This window comes from Aspergillus ambiguus, assembly GCF_047715705.1.
Source record: "Aspergillus ambiguus strain CBS 117.58 unplaced genomic scaffold BDV59scaffold_31, whole genome shotgun sequence".
In the NCBI taxonomy this organism is placed as follows: domain Eukaryota; kingdom Fungi; phylum Ascomycota; class Eurotiomycetes; order Eurotiales; family Aspergillaceae; genus Aspergillus; species Aspergillus ambiguus.
This window is the reverse complement of record NW_027395544.1, coordinates 167143-182402: the sequence shown is the minus strand read 5'-3', so window position 1 is coordinate 182402 and position 15260 is coordinate 167143. Positions and strand designations below refer to the sequence as shown.

General features: G+C 54.9%; 5 protein-coding genes across 5 annotated transcripts; 1 reads left to right on the top strand and 4 right to left on the bottom strand.

The window, feature by feature from the left end:
• Nucleotides 1–58: 58 nt before the first annotated feature.
• Nucleotides 59–625, bottom strand: BDV59DRAFT_204289 (GNAT family N-acetyltransferase; the record flags this gene model as incomplete). The annotated part of the gene is made up of 2 exons (XM_073694435.1): nt 59–531; nt 586–625. The coding sequence occupies 2 exons, from the start codon at nt 623–625 to the stop codon at nt 59–61; spliced, it is 513 nt and encodes a 170-aa protein (XP_073545339.1).
• Nucleotides 626–1324: 699 nt separating this feature from the next.
• Nucleotides 1325–2130, bottom strand: BDV59DRAFT_184236 (class I SAM-dependent methyltransferase). Its single transcript, XM_073690654.1, has one exon. It carries the CDS (start codon nt 2103–2105, stop codon nt 1437–1439), a length of 669 nt encoding a protein of 222 aa, XP_073545338.1. The 5' UTR covers nt 2106–2130; the 3' UTR covers nt 1325–1436.
• Nucleotides 2131–2802: 672 nt separating this feature from the next.
• Nucleotides 2803–7330, bottom strand: BDV59DRAFT_184232 (putative vesicle-mediated transport protein (Imh1)). The gene is made up of 4 exons (XM_073690653.1): nt 7033–7330; nt 6500–6974; nt 3356–6431; nt 2803–3304 (listed from the first exon to the last, which is right to left on the bottom strand). The coding sequence occupies exons 1-4, from the start codon at nt 7039–7041 to the stop codon at nt 3262–3264; spliced, it is 3603 nt and encodes a 1200-aa protein (XP_073545337.1). The 5' UTR covers nt 7042–7330; the 3' UTR covers nt 2803–3261.
• Nucleotides 7331–7619: 289 nt separating this feature from the next.
• nte1 (lysophospholipase) lies at nt 7620–12705 on the top strand. The gene has a single exon (XM_073690652.1). It carries the CDS (start codon nt 7938–7940, stop codon nt 12531–12533), a length of 4596 nt encoding a protein of 1531 aa, XP_073545336.1. The 5' UTR covers nt 7620–7937; the 3' UTR covers nt 12534–12705.
• Nucleotides 12636–13703, bottom strand: BDV59DRAFT_184230 (uncharacterized protein). The gene is made up of 4 exons (XM_073690651.1): nt 13464–13703; nt 13282–13385; nt 13101–13223; nt 12636–13037 (listed from the first exon to the last, which is right to left on the bottom strand). The coding sequence occupies exons 1-4, from the start codon at nt 13605–13607 to the stop codon at nt 12896–12898; spliced, it is 513 nt and encodes a 170-aa protein (XP_073545335.1). The 5' UTR covers nt 13608–13703; the 3' UTR covers nt 12636–12895.
• Nucleotides 13704–15260: the final 1557 nt, after the last annotated feature.

The window sequence follows — 15260 nt, the reverse complement described above, 5'->3', positions numbered from 1 at the left end:
CTACCGACACATGCACGGACATACATAGCACATCCATCTCCATATCCATCTCCCCCGATCAATTCACCCCCTCAGCCAACTTGTCCAACGCCTCCCCCTCCACCATCATCTTCATCCACTCCTCCATCGCCATCGCCCCCACCTGCTTGTAGAACTGGATGCTGGGCTCATTCCACTTCAGCACGCTCCACTCCAGCCGCCGCCCGTTGACCTCGCGCACCTTGGCGGCCAGGTACTTCAGCAGCTGGAACCCGTAGCCGCGGCCGCGCGCGCTCGGCTGCACGTACAGATCCTCCAGGTAGATGCCCGGCGCGGACCGCCACGTCGAGTAGTTGTAGAAGAAGAGAGCCATGCCGACGGGGACGGTGGCACCCGGCGGGGTTATCAGCGCCGTGTACACGGCGCCGCGGCGGGGCGGGGTGTCCGGGAAGGAGAGCGTCGCGAGGAGCGACTCGTGCGTGGCTTCGACTTCGTGGAGGGCCTTCTCGTAGTCGGCGAGCTCGCGGATGAATTGCAGGATGATCGGGACGTCTGCGGGGTTTAGTGGGGAGGACTTGGTGGGGGAGGGGCAGGGATTGAGCGTACCATCTGGGGTTGCCAGGCGGATGGTCGGTTCGGTGGACATGGTGGTAGGGGATGAGGGTGTGGACTCGAGATGGTGTTGTAGATCGGTCGTATCCAGGAGGTTTATGTCGAGGACGAAGCAAAATGCGGGTGAAAAGTCTTAGTCAACTACTGCCGCTTTGGGTGGAGCTGTATATATACTTGAGTACACGCCCTGCGGATGATCAGATCTTGGCATTGACTATAAATACGGAGTAGATAATTTCTATACCATCTTCTTGTGTGGCTATGTATTTTACTAGTTCTATGCATACTGCCAGGGAATTCTAGACTGCTAGCAAGACTCTTGACCGTTTATAAAAGAAGTTGTCTTCCATGACATGCCCCTCCATACTCCGCACTATACCCTCTTTTCCATCAACAATGGCTCTTACAAAGCTCCACTAGTAAGTGGATAGCTGGTTAACTAGTAAGTAGATACTCGTAGCTATAGTTATAGTGGGAGTTTCTTTCTTTGGGTTTGGAGGAGGGGCGGTGTGGGGTAGTCCTTCGGCTGGCGGTGCTGTCAAGGCGTCTTGGGACGACTGCATTCCTTACAGATACTGCCTTATATCTATATAACACCGAATAAAATAATCAGCTGGTTCTTGTTTCTCTCCTTACTTCTTCGGACTTAAATCTCATTATCTTAGGAGGAGGGGGTTGGGAAAGCCGGGTTGGAAAATATTTGTATGATGGATATGCCTCTATACAGAGATCACAGCAGAATAATTTAGCCAGGGCTCCCTTCCATTCAGCGCCCAATGCTCCATCGCCGTCTCTCTCAGCAGACTCTCTGCTCTTCTGTCTCCCGGTATTCGCTCTATTCTGGATCATAGTTTCCTCGCAAGTACCCAGTGATAGGGAGACTCGACCCTGCCATCTCTACCAGCCTCCATGTCCGCCATGATCTCATCGAGTTCTAAGTGGAATCCAATCTCCATAAGGATTTCCCTCGTCTTCTCCGGACCCCATCCGCTCCAAAACAGTCTCGTTGCTGCCCCGCCTAGGTAAGATGTTGCATATTCACCGATCACCTCGTGCGGCGAGAAGGTTACCAATAGGAAGCCACCGGATTTCAGCCAATCGTAGATCCGTTGAAGCATGATGATCTGTTCGTCCCGGGGCAGATGGAAGACCGTGTAGATGGCAGACACGGCGTCGAATGTGTTAGGTGGGAATTGCAGTCCTGTCATGTCGCCATGGAGCAGCTTCACAGACGGGGGCAATCGTTTTCTTGCCAGAACGATCTGTGTCTCGGATATGTCGTTGGCGACGATCTTCAGGCGCTCATGCTGAGCCAGAAATTGGGTGCATGGGACGCCCGCGCCACAACCTAGTTCTAGGATGCTTGCGTTCGCGGCAGGTAACCGGGCCACCAGTTTTCGGAAGTAATGCAAGCGTAGTTCAAAAGGATGCTGCGTAGATTCCAGGTATAGTGAGGCGTTCTGATCATAGAATTTTTTGACGTCACCCTTGATTTGGATCGAGTGGTTGGTCATTATGTCCCGTTACAGAATGATACTGTGGGTAATGATGGAATGCTCCATTTGGTGCCAGACACATGAGCTATATATCACTGGGGGCACAGAATCGCGGTGTAGCTGCTCGTGAAAGGTTGCGGGGTACTACTCCATACCTGTTGATCATTATGGAAAGTACCAGGTCGAGATTGCTGGCCTAGTAGCTGGAAGTGGTCCATGTGGTGCGTTGTCTACCGATAACCCATCATCATCCATGCGAATCCATCGCCGCTACTTCCTAGCGCGCTATTTGACTCGCGCATGGATAAGTATACCGATATGCGACCCACTCTCAACCCTCAGCTGAAGAGAGCTGAAGACTTGGCGGTGCTTTGCGGCAACTCCCATGCTGATCATCGCATTGTTGAGGATGGAAATTAGAAGTTCGCTTTAACTGACATGGCGACACTGGGAAGTATGTGACTCGCATCGTGGGGAATCCGCGCACGGTGAACGAACATGTGTTTGCGTACACTAAAGTCCTGAGTATGAATCAGATTTGGGACACGATAGCACCGGCCAGTGGAGAAATCCCTGAAAAGGATTATGTGAGTTGGTTACCCACACTAATGCCGACAGGTGAACCTTCTCTAGATAATGGGCCCACCCCTGACTCGCGTGATATCAGGCACCAGGGGAGGAAATCATAGAAATCATGGAAGCATGTCCGAAAAGGCTGGACGAAAGTCCCTCGTACTTCGGGTTCCAATGTTGACTGTGTCTCTGACATGACTAACGACCATTAACGCCGATATAATGGACCCATGTCTAGAGGAGATGGCAGAGAGCCCGGCCAGTTCAAAGACTGCTCAGGTTCAGGAGCAGGGAAAACTTTGAGTGAAGGCCAAGCCTCTGACTTGCATATAGAATGCCACGTACCAGCAAAATGGAGGACGGCAATCCGCTGCCCGGTTAATCCATAGGCAAGTCTTCTGGAACCTGTTCCTCAAGTGTTTTGTAGCAAAGTCTGAGTACATCACATGCTCAGATCACTCCGTAGTGTACTCTACCAGTTGTACCATTATACATATTGAAGGCTGATTGAAGCTTACAAACTAAGCGACCTAGGTATATACCCTGCAAGTAATATTACATATCGCCATCGGCGAATCCTTGAATGCACAACGAACAACCCTTATTTAGACATAATGGCCGACATCCACTTCTGTTCGTCCGTCCTGCTGATCGTCAGTAAGCGCAATCGAAACAATAGACAGCGGGAGACCTACCGGTCGAAATGCAGCAGCATCCCGAGTACTGGAATGAGCTGCTTCTGATAGTTTTTGTCCTTCTGTTCAAGGAACTGCAGGAGCACGTTCTTGAGATAGATGTAATCAACCGCACCAGTAGAGGGCGTCTCGCTCCGACGGCTAGAGGGGCTCCGGTCTTTAGACACTGGCGACGCGATGGCCCTTCGAGATCCCGAATCAATCGAGGACCGAGACGATTGCGTTTGCCCAAAGCGAGCTTCCTCGGTCAGCGCTCGGTTGGATTTGCGCAGCTTCTCCAGCCGAGCAGTGGTCTCTTCTACAGACCGGCGTAGCTCGGCCTTCTCCTTCTCCAAATCACGGACTTGCTTTTCGCTTTCGTCTAAAGAATCGCGCAGTCGGGCCATCGCCTGTCGGATGTCGCTGAGCTCTTGCGTCGACCGCTCGGACTGTTCCTCCAACTGATCCCGCCGGCGCTTCCAATCCTTCTGGGAATGTTCCAGCTCCTCTTTGTCTTCCTCTGCACTCCGGAGGGCCTTCTCCGCTTCTCGAACTTTGCTCTTCAGGTCCTCCAGTTCCCGCGCCCGGCGTCGGCCTTGGGCACTGGCTTCATCCTCAGCGCGGTCGCGCTCTTCGATCGCAGCTTCCATCCGCTCCTTGAAATCGCGGACCTTGGCTTCGGCGCGACTCTCGATGTCACCAAGCAGGCGTCGCATGGTTTCACCTTCGCGGGTGCGCTCGCTGAGCAACCGATGGGCGTCGGCTAGTTCCTCTTCCAGGCTCTCGCAACGTTCCCGAGCTTCCTTCATCTGCATGCCAATCTCAGACCCTTGATCGCGCATGCTGTTCATCAAGCTCTGCGCGCTCGCATGTTGCGCCGTCTTTAGCTGGATCTCCTCACGCAGGCTCTCCAGGTCCTTATTCAACTGGGTGATTTGGGTTTCAAGCTCACGCATCTTGCCGCGGGCAGTCTTCAGGTCGTCCTGTGCCTTGGATAAGTCGTTGGCAACTCGCTCCTTCGTCTCCAGGGCTTCTTGCTTCTTGCTTTCGGAAAAGCGCAAATCAGACTGAGCCAGCGTGAGCCGCTCCTCCGCCTTCAGACGGTTGTCGGTTTCTTGTCGAATTTTCTGGTTCAGTGTCTTCACCTCCGTATCACGTTCCGAGATCGTAGACTTGAGCGTCTTTACCTCAGCACGCAGCTCCTCTTGCTTGCTCTCAAGCGTCCTCAGCTCGGTTGCCTTGCTATTTAAAGTCTCCTTGGTCGACTTGAGCTCCGTCGATTCGGTTCGCAGCTTCTTCAGTTCGGGTTGCAGTTTCTGCATGGTTTCGCGCAAGTCTGTGAGGTCCTTGAACCGGGTCGCGGCCAGCTGTTGTGCGGCAGAGAGCTCGGTTTCTAAGGTGGTGAATCGCACTTTCAAGCTTTCGTATTCCTCCTTGAGGTCACTGTGTGCCTTCTCAGAGTCTGCATCCTTTGACGCATTGTTGGTGCGCAGATCCGTGAGCTCTTTCTCTAATTTTGTGATGGTCTCTTCAAGAGCATTTTTCTCTGCTGAGAGCTCCTTGATCTTGTCCTTCGCTTCAACGTGATCCTGGCCTATATGAAGGAGATCGTCGCGCAAGGATTCAATTTCCTCCTTCAGCCCTTCTTCGCCCTTCAGCCTCGAGCTGAGACGGTCGATTGCCGCGTCCTTCTCCTCCACTTGTTGCGTGAGGGAAGCGATCTGCTTCTCAAGCTCATCGGAGTTCGACGTTTGCTGGTCGGGTTGGGTAGTCGAAGTTTCGCTCTCTTCGGTTTTAGGAGCGTCTTCTCCGCCCTTGCCTCCCTTTTTCTTGTTCTTCTTCTTTTTCTTGTTAGAACCAGCACCACCAGCGGCGGGTGCAGGCTGGTTGTTCGATTGCACAGTCTCTTTCACCTCCTCCGCCTTCTGCTGCGGAGCGAAGCTCTTCCGCAGCTCATCAAAGTTGGCCTGTTTTCCGCTGGTGATCTGGTCTTTGGCCTGTTGCCATTGCGTGTTGTCCTTCAGATTGCCATCGAAGAAAGCCACAATATTCTGCAACTGGGCCGCATCGTCGCTTTTCTTCTCCACGTCCGCCTTTAAGTCAGATACAGTCTTTTCCGTGTCTTGGAGTTGGGAACGGAGACCATCGACCAGGCCCTGGAGCACACCAAGGCGCTTCTCACTGGCCTCTTTCTCCTCGGTCACCCTGTCCAGCTTCGACTTCAGCTCCGACTGTTCCTCCTCGTTGACCGATTCCTTCGCCTGACTCTGGAGGGTTTCGATTTCATCTGTCTTCGACTTCAACTCCGCTTTGAGGCTCTCAATCTCCTCGCTTGTCTTCTTGATGGCCTTTTCGGAAGCGTCCAGCTTGGACTTGAGGGCATCGACCTCCGCTTGCTTGGAGGTCTTCAGGCTCTCAATCTCCGAGTCCTGCTTCTCCTTGAGATCACGCAGCTCGACCAGTTCCCGAGTCGCATTCTCCAGGTTATGCACCATACCCTCGGTCGATTCACGGGCGACGGACAGATCCCGTTTGAGATTCTCCGTCTGAGCCTTGAGCGCTTCCACCTCCTCCTGCTTCTCCTTCAGCTCGGCCTCCAATCGCGGGACCTCATTGTCAAACGAGAAAAACTCCTCGCTTTCCTCCTGTGGCTCTGCCGGCTTGGTGGACTCGCGCTTCGGGGAGAACACCTGGGCGAGACGAGAAGCGGTGGTAGGGGTGGCCGTCTCCTGGGTATCGGTGGGCTTGTCGTCGGTCACGGAGGTATCGATCGCCAGCTTTGCGTCCTTGCTATCGGGGGAGGTATCGCCGTCGGCGGTTTCCTTGCTAGCCCTTTTAAGGCCGGCGACTTCGTCCCAAGCCGCCTTGGTCGACTGTTGTGCTTCCTCCAGCTTCTTCTTGTAGTCGTCCCTCTCGGTCGTGACACGCTTCAGCTCCTCGACTACCATGTCGCCCTTCAATGAGATCTGGTTCAGGTATTCGGTGAGGGCCTTGGGGTCGCCGATGGAGGCAAGGGGGGTGTTTTCACGGAGGGCGGCTTCGAACGGTTCGATGGAGAGGACCCGGGAATGGGCCATTCGGTAGGCTTTGAGAAGATCTATTGCAAGGGAGTGTCAGTGTCCAACGCAGTCCGCAACGAGTCCGTTTCGTGTCACCGTGTCATACCCTGGTACCGCGCTTCCAGCTTGGTCAGTTTCCGTAACTTCACTCGCACCTCCGCCGGTAGCTCCGACGACAGCTGGGTTGCCTCCGCTGACGGGGCAGCGGGCGCGGCGACCGAGGCCGCGGTGGCCTCCTCCTTTCCTCCCGATGGGGCATCCTCCGTCTTTGTGTCAAGGGCATTTTCGTCCGCCGGGGCTACGGCGGTGGTGGCATCGGAGCCAGCGGCGGATTCGGGTCTCGGAGTGGCGGAGCGACTGGACGATTCATCGTCGCCGATGGTGAAGGCAGCCTCGAATTCAGTGGGATCGGGACCGCGAACGGGGGTGCCGGTGTTGCGTCGGGGGCGGGCAGCTCGTCGAGTCGGGGAAAGATTACGGGCGGGACGACGGGCGGAATTGGAGCGGGCGATGGACTCCTGGGCGGATTTCTGGCGCGCTTGCTCCTCTGCAATCCGCGAGTCGATTGCGTCGCGGAGGCGCTGGACGGGAGATCTGTTAGATTGGGGTGTTGCGTTGATGGGTAGGGGGGATGTGTACCTGAAACATGACCTTGACGGGGCCCGTCAGCCAGGGCCACGGTCAGAGAAGAGAATCGGTAGAGGCGAGTAGACGATGGGGGGGAGGGGGGAGGGGAGGGAGGAGAAGATTGTGGGAGAAGGTGAGGTTGTTGATAGAGAGGTGGATGATACGTAGATAGTGAGAGAAGGAGTTTCGGTGGTCGATCGGTCTTTCTGCCGCCGCCTCGTACATCACAGGTACTTATACCTACTAGGGACCTAGTCTACCTATACGATTGTTGATAGTATGATAATTATTAGGTAGAATAATGTTTATGTTAGAAAGATAGAATATTTGGACGAGAATAGCACTGGAGGTACGGGGTTCTCTAGGATTGCTACTGTAGTCTACTAGTCTACTGTAGTCTACTGTAGTCTACCTCAGTATGACCATACTATAGCACCCATGTATAATAATGGGAGAATTATACATGAATAATAGTACCAACTAGTAGCTACCCAGTAGTCAATACTGATCCTACTCCGGAGTATCGTATGTATATCGTCTATTGTAGTCGTGATGGATCATGTGATCCTCCAACTCCCTCAAAACATCAAACATCAAACATCATCACCAACACCAACATCAACTACACCGCGTTTTCACACTCCCTCTTCACCTTTTCTCTCTCGTTCACCGGCTCCTCTCCTATCCCCAGCACTCCTGCACTGACCTCTTCTTCCCTTCCACACATCTTCCCCCCTCCCGTCACGTTTCGCTCCTCCGCGTGGACAATGCTCCATCGTCTCCCTTAGCGTCCTCTCTTCCCCTCTTCCTCCTCGATCACCACTTGCTTTCGCCTCCGGTCCCTCTTCTTCTGCAGCTAGGGTCCCATGTTGTCCCGATCCACTCATCCCACTTACCCGGACAGGCACTAACAAACCATGGCCGACGACGGTGGGCCTCTTCCTCTCTCATCCTCTCTTCACGCCTCTTCCTCCTCCGTCAACATCCTCTCTGCGTCTTCCTCCTCCCTGCCCCTGCTGCCGACCTCGTCTCCCGCTGTAGCCGCCGGCTTGTCCTTCGTCCCTGGCCTTCCTACCTCCCATCTCCCTCCCCCGCCGCTACCGCCTCCGACGCCTTCAACCATGGTGGGGTGGATCGGATGGGTCTTTTCCTTCGTCTTCCAGGTCATTCCAAGCATTCTATACTGGGCCATCACCTTTTCCACCATCACGCTGCCCACATGGCTCTTCACGCTCTTTTCCATGAGCCTCACCTTCACCATGAATTTCACCACCCTTCTCCTCATCGCCCTGGCGATTGTCTCGACAATCAGCTGGTTCATCCGCTACCGGTTCCTCAATATGTATAGTCGCCTACCCCCGGAGCCCCAGCGCAAAGAACCCCAGCTCGATCTCTTCCCCGATGTCCAGGAAGGCGACTCCAAACCGGGCCTCGCCAATTACCTCGATGAATTCCTCAGCGCCATCAAGGTCTTCGGGTACCTCGAACGTCCCGTCTTCCACGAATTGACCCGCACCATGCAAACCCGCAAATTGATCGCCGGCGAGACGCTCCTCCTCGAGGAAGAAAAGGGCTTCTGTCTGGTGGTCGACGGCCTGGTTCAGATCTTCGTCAAATCCATCCGGGATGGGAAGTCCCCCGCTGATGAGCTGAACCAGGACGCGAGCGACTTCTCCGATGAAGAGGACCACAACGTAGACGGCCGACAGGGCTATCAGCTGCTGACTGAAGTCAAAAACGGCGCCTCCATGTCCTCCTTGTTCTCTATCCTGTCTCTGTTCACAGAGGACGTGCAGCTGCGGACCTCCGAAAGCCTCTCGTCGAGCGTGTCCAGCGTAGGCCCTGCTGCCAATCTTGCACGGGTACCCGATTCCTCGCCGTCCAGTCCTCGAGGCTTCGCCCATAGTCCGACCCCCCGGAAAGAGCCCAGTGAACCCGCCCAGCCGGTTCATCCCAACGGGGAGTTCCTCCCTTCGGTCCCTCCTCTCCATTTGGGAGAAAGCCGTGGTATGCCCGGCCACGAGGCGCAGCCCGAACCAGCGACTCAACCAGGCAAGAAGCGTCGCAAGTCCGTCCATCCAGACATCGTTGCCCGTGCCATGGTGGATACAACGATTGCCATCATCCCGGCCAGTGCTTTCCGCCGCTTGACGCGAGTCTACCCAAGAGCTACGGCACACATTGTCCAGGTGATCCTGACGCGTCTGCAACGAGTGACATTCGCCACGGCACATTCTTACCTCGGTCTCACCAACGAGGTCCTGGGGATCGAGAAACAGATGACCAAGTTTACCACCTACGATCTACCGAACGAGATGCGTGGTGCAGCATTGGATCGGCTCAAGGACAAGTTTATCAAAGAACGAGACCGATTGGGTCCAGAGGAGGTCACCAAGGGAATCGCCTTGCACAATCCCTCCGCGGGAAGGAGACGTCGGTCGAGCAGCTTTCTGAGAAAAGAGGCGGCACTTCAGGCTCGGATGGCAACAACTCCACGGCGCCCCGTTTCCATGGCCGGCCAAGAAAACATATCCTATCACGATCGGGACACGGCGGGTGTCAGCCCTGGCGACCTCTTGTCCACGATCCAGCTTTCCAGGTTCGGACCGCGGTACGAGCATCTGGCCCCGAAGATCTACAGCCCTCTCGCGGAGAAGGAACAGTCTCCGTTCCGGCCTCCGGTCATGCGTGGACCCGGTTCTCCTTTCCATCGTAAAGAGTCTATTGACGAAGATGCCCTGTTCCGGGAATCCATCCTGGATTGTATTATGAAGGCCCTCGGACTGACGTCCAGTACCCGTGATATCTTGCGTAAGAGTAGCCATAACTCCGGTGACGCGTCTCCAAAGCTCCTTTCTTATGACTCCCGACGCCAAAAGGCCGTTTTTAGCAACAACGCCTTTGGTTTTATTGATCCCTACGAAGGTTCGGGCGATGGCGAGACCGAGTCCATGATGTCCATGTCCGTGACCAGCGCAGGCGGAACCTCGCCGATTGTCAATTTGAGAGAGGAACTCCGCAACGACATCGAAATCGTATACTTCCCCCAGGGGTCTGTCCTGGTAGAATCGGGGGAACGCCATCCAGGTCTGTACTATGTGATCGATGGATTTCTGGACGTGGGTATGCCAGTCTGCGACAAAGGAGATGATCTGGTCGGTGCTACACGACCTACACATGCCTACGATGAAGCCTTTCCGACTCTCCGACGGACCACGACAGCCTCCTCGCGCACGTCTAGTGTAGCCCCCAGTGGAAGCGACTCCAAGCGAAAGCGGCTGTCTCGGAAGTCCCTCTATCTGATCAAGCCTGGTGGCATCCAGGGCTACGTCGGATCTGTGGCATCCTACCGCTCGTACACCGACGTCCTAGCTAAGACAGACGTATATGTAGGATTCCTCCCGAGGGCGTCCTTGGAGAGAATTGCGGAGCGCTATCCAATTGCACTGTTGACTCTGGCCAAGCGGCTGACGAGCCTTCTGCCCCGTTTGCTGCTTCACATTGACTTCGCTCTCGAATGGGTTCAGGTGAACGCAGGCCAGGTGATCTATCATCAAGCCGACGAAAGTGATGCGATCTACCTGGTCCTGAACGGACGACTACGATCTGTACTGGAAGGCTCCGATGGTAAGATGAATGTTGTAGGCGAATATGGCCAAGGAGAAAGCGTGGGTGAGCTCGAGGTGATGACAGAGTCAACTCGCCCGGCGACCCTACATGCCATCCGAGACACGGAATTGGCCAAGTTCCCCAGGTCTCTCTTCAATAGCCTTGCGCAAGAACATCCAGGAATCACTATCCAAGTTTCCAAACTCATCGCGCAGCGCATGCGCGATCTGGTTGAGCGTCCGATCGCCGACAAAGGGACGGAACATGGCGCCGGCAGCATCAAGACGGCCACCTCGACGGTCAACCTTCGCACCGTCGGTATCCTACCTGTGACCGCTGGGGTTCCGGTGATTGAATTTGGCCACCGACTCCTGAATGCGCTTCACCAAATTGGCGTGACCAATGGGGTCACTTCGCTCAACCAAGCAGCTATCCTCAACCACCTTGGTCGCCATGCGTTTAACAAGATGGGAAAGCTCAAGCTCTCCCAGTACCTGGCAGACCTGGAGGAAAAGTACGGAATGGTTCTATATATCGCAGATACCAACGTCAACTCGCCTTGGACGCAGACATGTATCACACAAGCCGACTGCATTCTCTTGGTTGGTCTGGCTGAGTCGTCACCCAGCATCGGTGAATACGAGCGGTTCCTTCTCGGAATGAAGACTACATCTAGGAAAGAGCTTGTCTTGCTGCACGCGGAGCGATACTGCCCTCCAGGATTGACGCGCCGTTGGTTGAAGAATCGTGTGTGGGTCAATGGAGGGCATCATCATATTCAAATGGGCTTCCGTCTCACTGCTGAGCCTTCGCATCCCCAGGCGAAGCGCTTTGGAACCGTCCTCAAGGAGCGGGTTCAAGTTATTCAGGCCGAGATCCAGAAATACACGTCTCGGAGGATCCGTCAAACGCCACTGTATTCAGCACAGACCCCATTCAAAGGTGACTTCCACCGTTTGGCACGGCGCCTATGCGGCAGATCCGTCGGTCTCGTCCTAGGAGGCGGTGGAGCCCGAGGCATCGCTCAAGTTGGGGTGATCAAGGCCCTCGAGGAAGCCGGAATCCCCATCGACATCATCGGCGGAACCTCCATCGGTGCGTTCAACGGCGCACTGTATGCCCGGGACGCGGATGTGGTGCCTATGTATGGACGTGCTAAGAAGTTCGCAGGGCGCATGGGAAGCATGTGGCGGTTTGCCCTGGATCTGACGTACCCCACGGTCTCGTACACGACGGGTCATGAGTTCAACCGGGGCATCTTCAAGACATTTGGCGACAGCCAGATCGAGGATTTCTGGCTGGAGTTCTACTGCAACACCACCAACATCAGCAAATCGCGGCCCGAGTATCATTCTTCGGGGTATGTCTGGCGGTATGTGCGTGCATCCATGACGCTGGCCGGTCTGATTCCCCCGATCTGCGACGAGGGCAACATGCTCCTCGATGGCGGATACATTGACAACCTTACCGTGCCTCACATGAAGGGTCTGGGTGCGGACGTGATCTTCGCCGTGGATGTCGGCTCCATCGACGACAACACCCCGCAGGGGTACGGCGACTCACTGTCGGGATTCTGGGCTACGATCAACCGGTGGAACCCGTTCTCCTCGGTAGCCAACCCGCCGACTTTGTCCGAGATCCAGGCGCGTCTGGCGTATGTTTCCTCGTTTGAGAACCTCGAACAAGCGAAGAATACGCCTGGGTGTCTGTACATGCGGCCGCCAATTGATCCGTACGGGACCTTGGATTTCGGCAAGTTCGACGAGATTTACCAGGTGGGGTACAAGTACGGCCTAGAGTACCTGGCGAAACTTAAGAGCGAGGGCACCTTGCCCTTGCCGGAGGAGACGGAAGAGAAGAAGAAGCTCCAGCGGACGTTGGCGCCCCGACGAGCGAGTATCTAGACTTGCCTGTTTCTGTGTGATGATTGAGCTTGTGCAATATACCATGTGTCTTAGCTAGAATATAAATGCAATAGAATGTACAATATCAAGTGTCCAAGTAGATCTGTAGGGAAGGAGATATATTTTAATAGTAGATATTATGTAACATGCTAGGTAGGATATCAAAAGGATTAGTATCGACCAGAAATTAACCGTCCACCGCAACACACGCATCAATGAATAAGCACAGGCGACCTCATCTGGCACGTCAGCCAGGAGGTAGTCAATCATCACGACATCTCAGTCATCCATACATTAGCTGACGGGCCATGGGAGCGGCAAGGTCATTTCCACACAGCCCATCTCTCCATCCGACTCCCAGATCAGACATTATCAGCAGGAGCAGGGGCCGGGGCATCCGGCGGGCCGCCATGAGCGCCGTGCTTCTCGCGAGTGGGCTCATGCTCACGGGCGTAGGCCCACAGGTTGGCGACTTCGAGGAACATGCCGAAGAAGGTGAAGATGCTGCGATGTGTTAGCTGCGCCGTCCGGCTGAAGTATTATATGGACGGCAGGGACAACACATACAAGGCCAGGAAGATGAACGCCTCGTTTGCCTTTTTCTTTCCGCAGGACAGGCCCGGGGGAGCGTTAGCCAGGCAGTCGTTTCGATTGTAGTCTTGGGCGGCGAAGATGAAGGCTGTGAGCCACCTTTAGGGTTGGGGTTAGCATGTGGCACCGTTTACTGCGGGAGATGTGGGTGTCGTACAGGTAGGAGAAGATCACGTCGATGAAGATGACCGCTTTGCCCAGGACGGTGGGCATGAAGGGCGAGACGAACGCGGGGAGGAAGAAGACCACGGACATGACGGCCTACATGGGAGATAGCAGGTTAGTTGGATACGATGTGACGTATGGTGGTTGGGGGGGGTAGGGGCTCTATAGACGTACGATCACTTCCTGGTAAATGATGCTGAGACCTCGCGGGCCTTTGTGGATGAAGTAGGAGGTGATACCCATGACGATGACGGCGCTGGCCCACTGCAGCACGCGCGAGGCGAGCTGCAGGGGACGAGTGATGGTGCTGGAGAACATTCTACGGGGTGGATGTAGATAGAGCTATAAGACTGAAGTATGGGCGAGGCGGAACTGAGGAAATCGAATCCACGCCGGATGAATGACGGTATATTGGATACAGACAGGGGTCAGCAAGACAGGACGAGCCTTATATACTTGTAGAACATCAACGGCGATCAACATCATGGTCCGAGTCAACCGAAGGGCTGCGCCGGGATGTGATTGACTGATGCAAATGGTATAGGATTTGCGTCACATATTCCGGCGGGGAGCTGCACAGTGGGGAACCACGGGAGCTTCAACCGGTACATTTTTCCTTGTTTTCCCCCCCTTAGGGATTTCCTCTATATTACAAATGAATAATTTCTTCAGGGCAACTCCCAACGTCACAATGCTGGTAGAATGAAGTCAGAGTGCCCCCCTGCCGGCCAATCACCGTCGCTGCAGTCCAACCTCATCCAGCCCTATTGACGGTCTATAGTGGACACGACAAAGAAACACCAGCTTCTCCTTACCTGCACCTCCTTGCCGGCGTCCATCAATGGCAGGAAGTCCAATCCGCCCCGAGCCCTGGCCGTCGCGTTGCGTGACTGGATGGATGCATCGATCGCCGGCGCGTTGACCACCACTCGGCATCCCGCGGAAGTATGTCTGGATCGACGAACAATGGGGTGATGGTCAGTCATGGCTTCGATGGTCATCCGACCGATGGAGGGCTGGGTGCGAACACGGTTGGACGGTAGACTGCAGAGGCTAGCCCTGGTTCTTTTGGGTCTGTAGCGAGCCAGGTTGCTTACAGTCTTTGGATTGGCTCATGCATGAAGCACCCCATGGAAGAGGCGTACACCATGGAAGAAGCTTGCAGTAAACACGCTGGACGTTCTAGTCTGATGTCCGGCGATCATATCATCTCGGATGGAAGAACATACTAGTAGCTTCCCCATCGACCACGCCATAGCCCCCCTCTTCTGCCCTGTGCCGGCATCAGGTACTCCATAGGGCGTCAACACCGTGCAGAAACTCGCAGATCCTTCCAACAGAGTTCGTTAGTGCCCCATCGGCCGACACTAGGGTCTCTCTATACTTTGTAAACAAGAAAGAATGTTTCAACCACGCATCGGAAGTATCGGCACCACGCCGTTGTCTCGCTTGAACGCGAGCCCGTCGGCCAGGCTCACGAGGACAGGAAGAGTTTTCTTCTGCTGCTCCGAATCGGATAGGATTGTCCCTTTTCTGGCATGCCATGTGTCTCCAATCGGACACTTGACAGGCAGAGTCGGGCGGGGTTGGCATGTAGTTGGCCTCGGACGGGCATTCCCAGTTCATCATTTCTGGTATTGTCCAGGATGACCCCGGCCAGATCAAGTAATCCGGCCGATTGTAAGCGAAGACACAAGTCACTGTATACCATTAAGACATCCTGTGCTAACCAAGACAACTCTAACATTCAAGGCAATGCGATTAGAAGTAAACATCGTTCGTTACGCCAGACTCCCGCATTCCATCGCCGACCCTCTCCGACCCTCGCGCCATGGATACAACCCAATATAAATGACAGGGGAACAGGCTGCTTCTATCGTAGGCTAGACTCCATGCCCAGACTGTCGATCACGGCCGACAGACAAAAGATCCACACAGACGATGAGGTCATCCGAAGAAAGGACCTCTCCG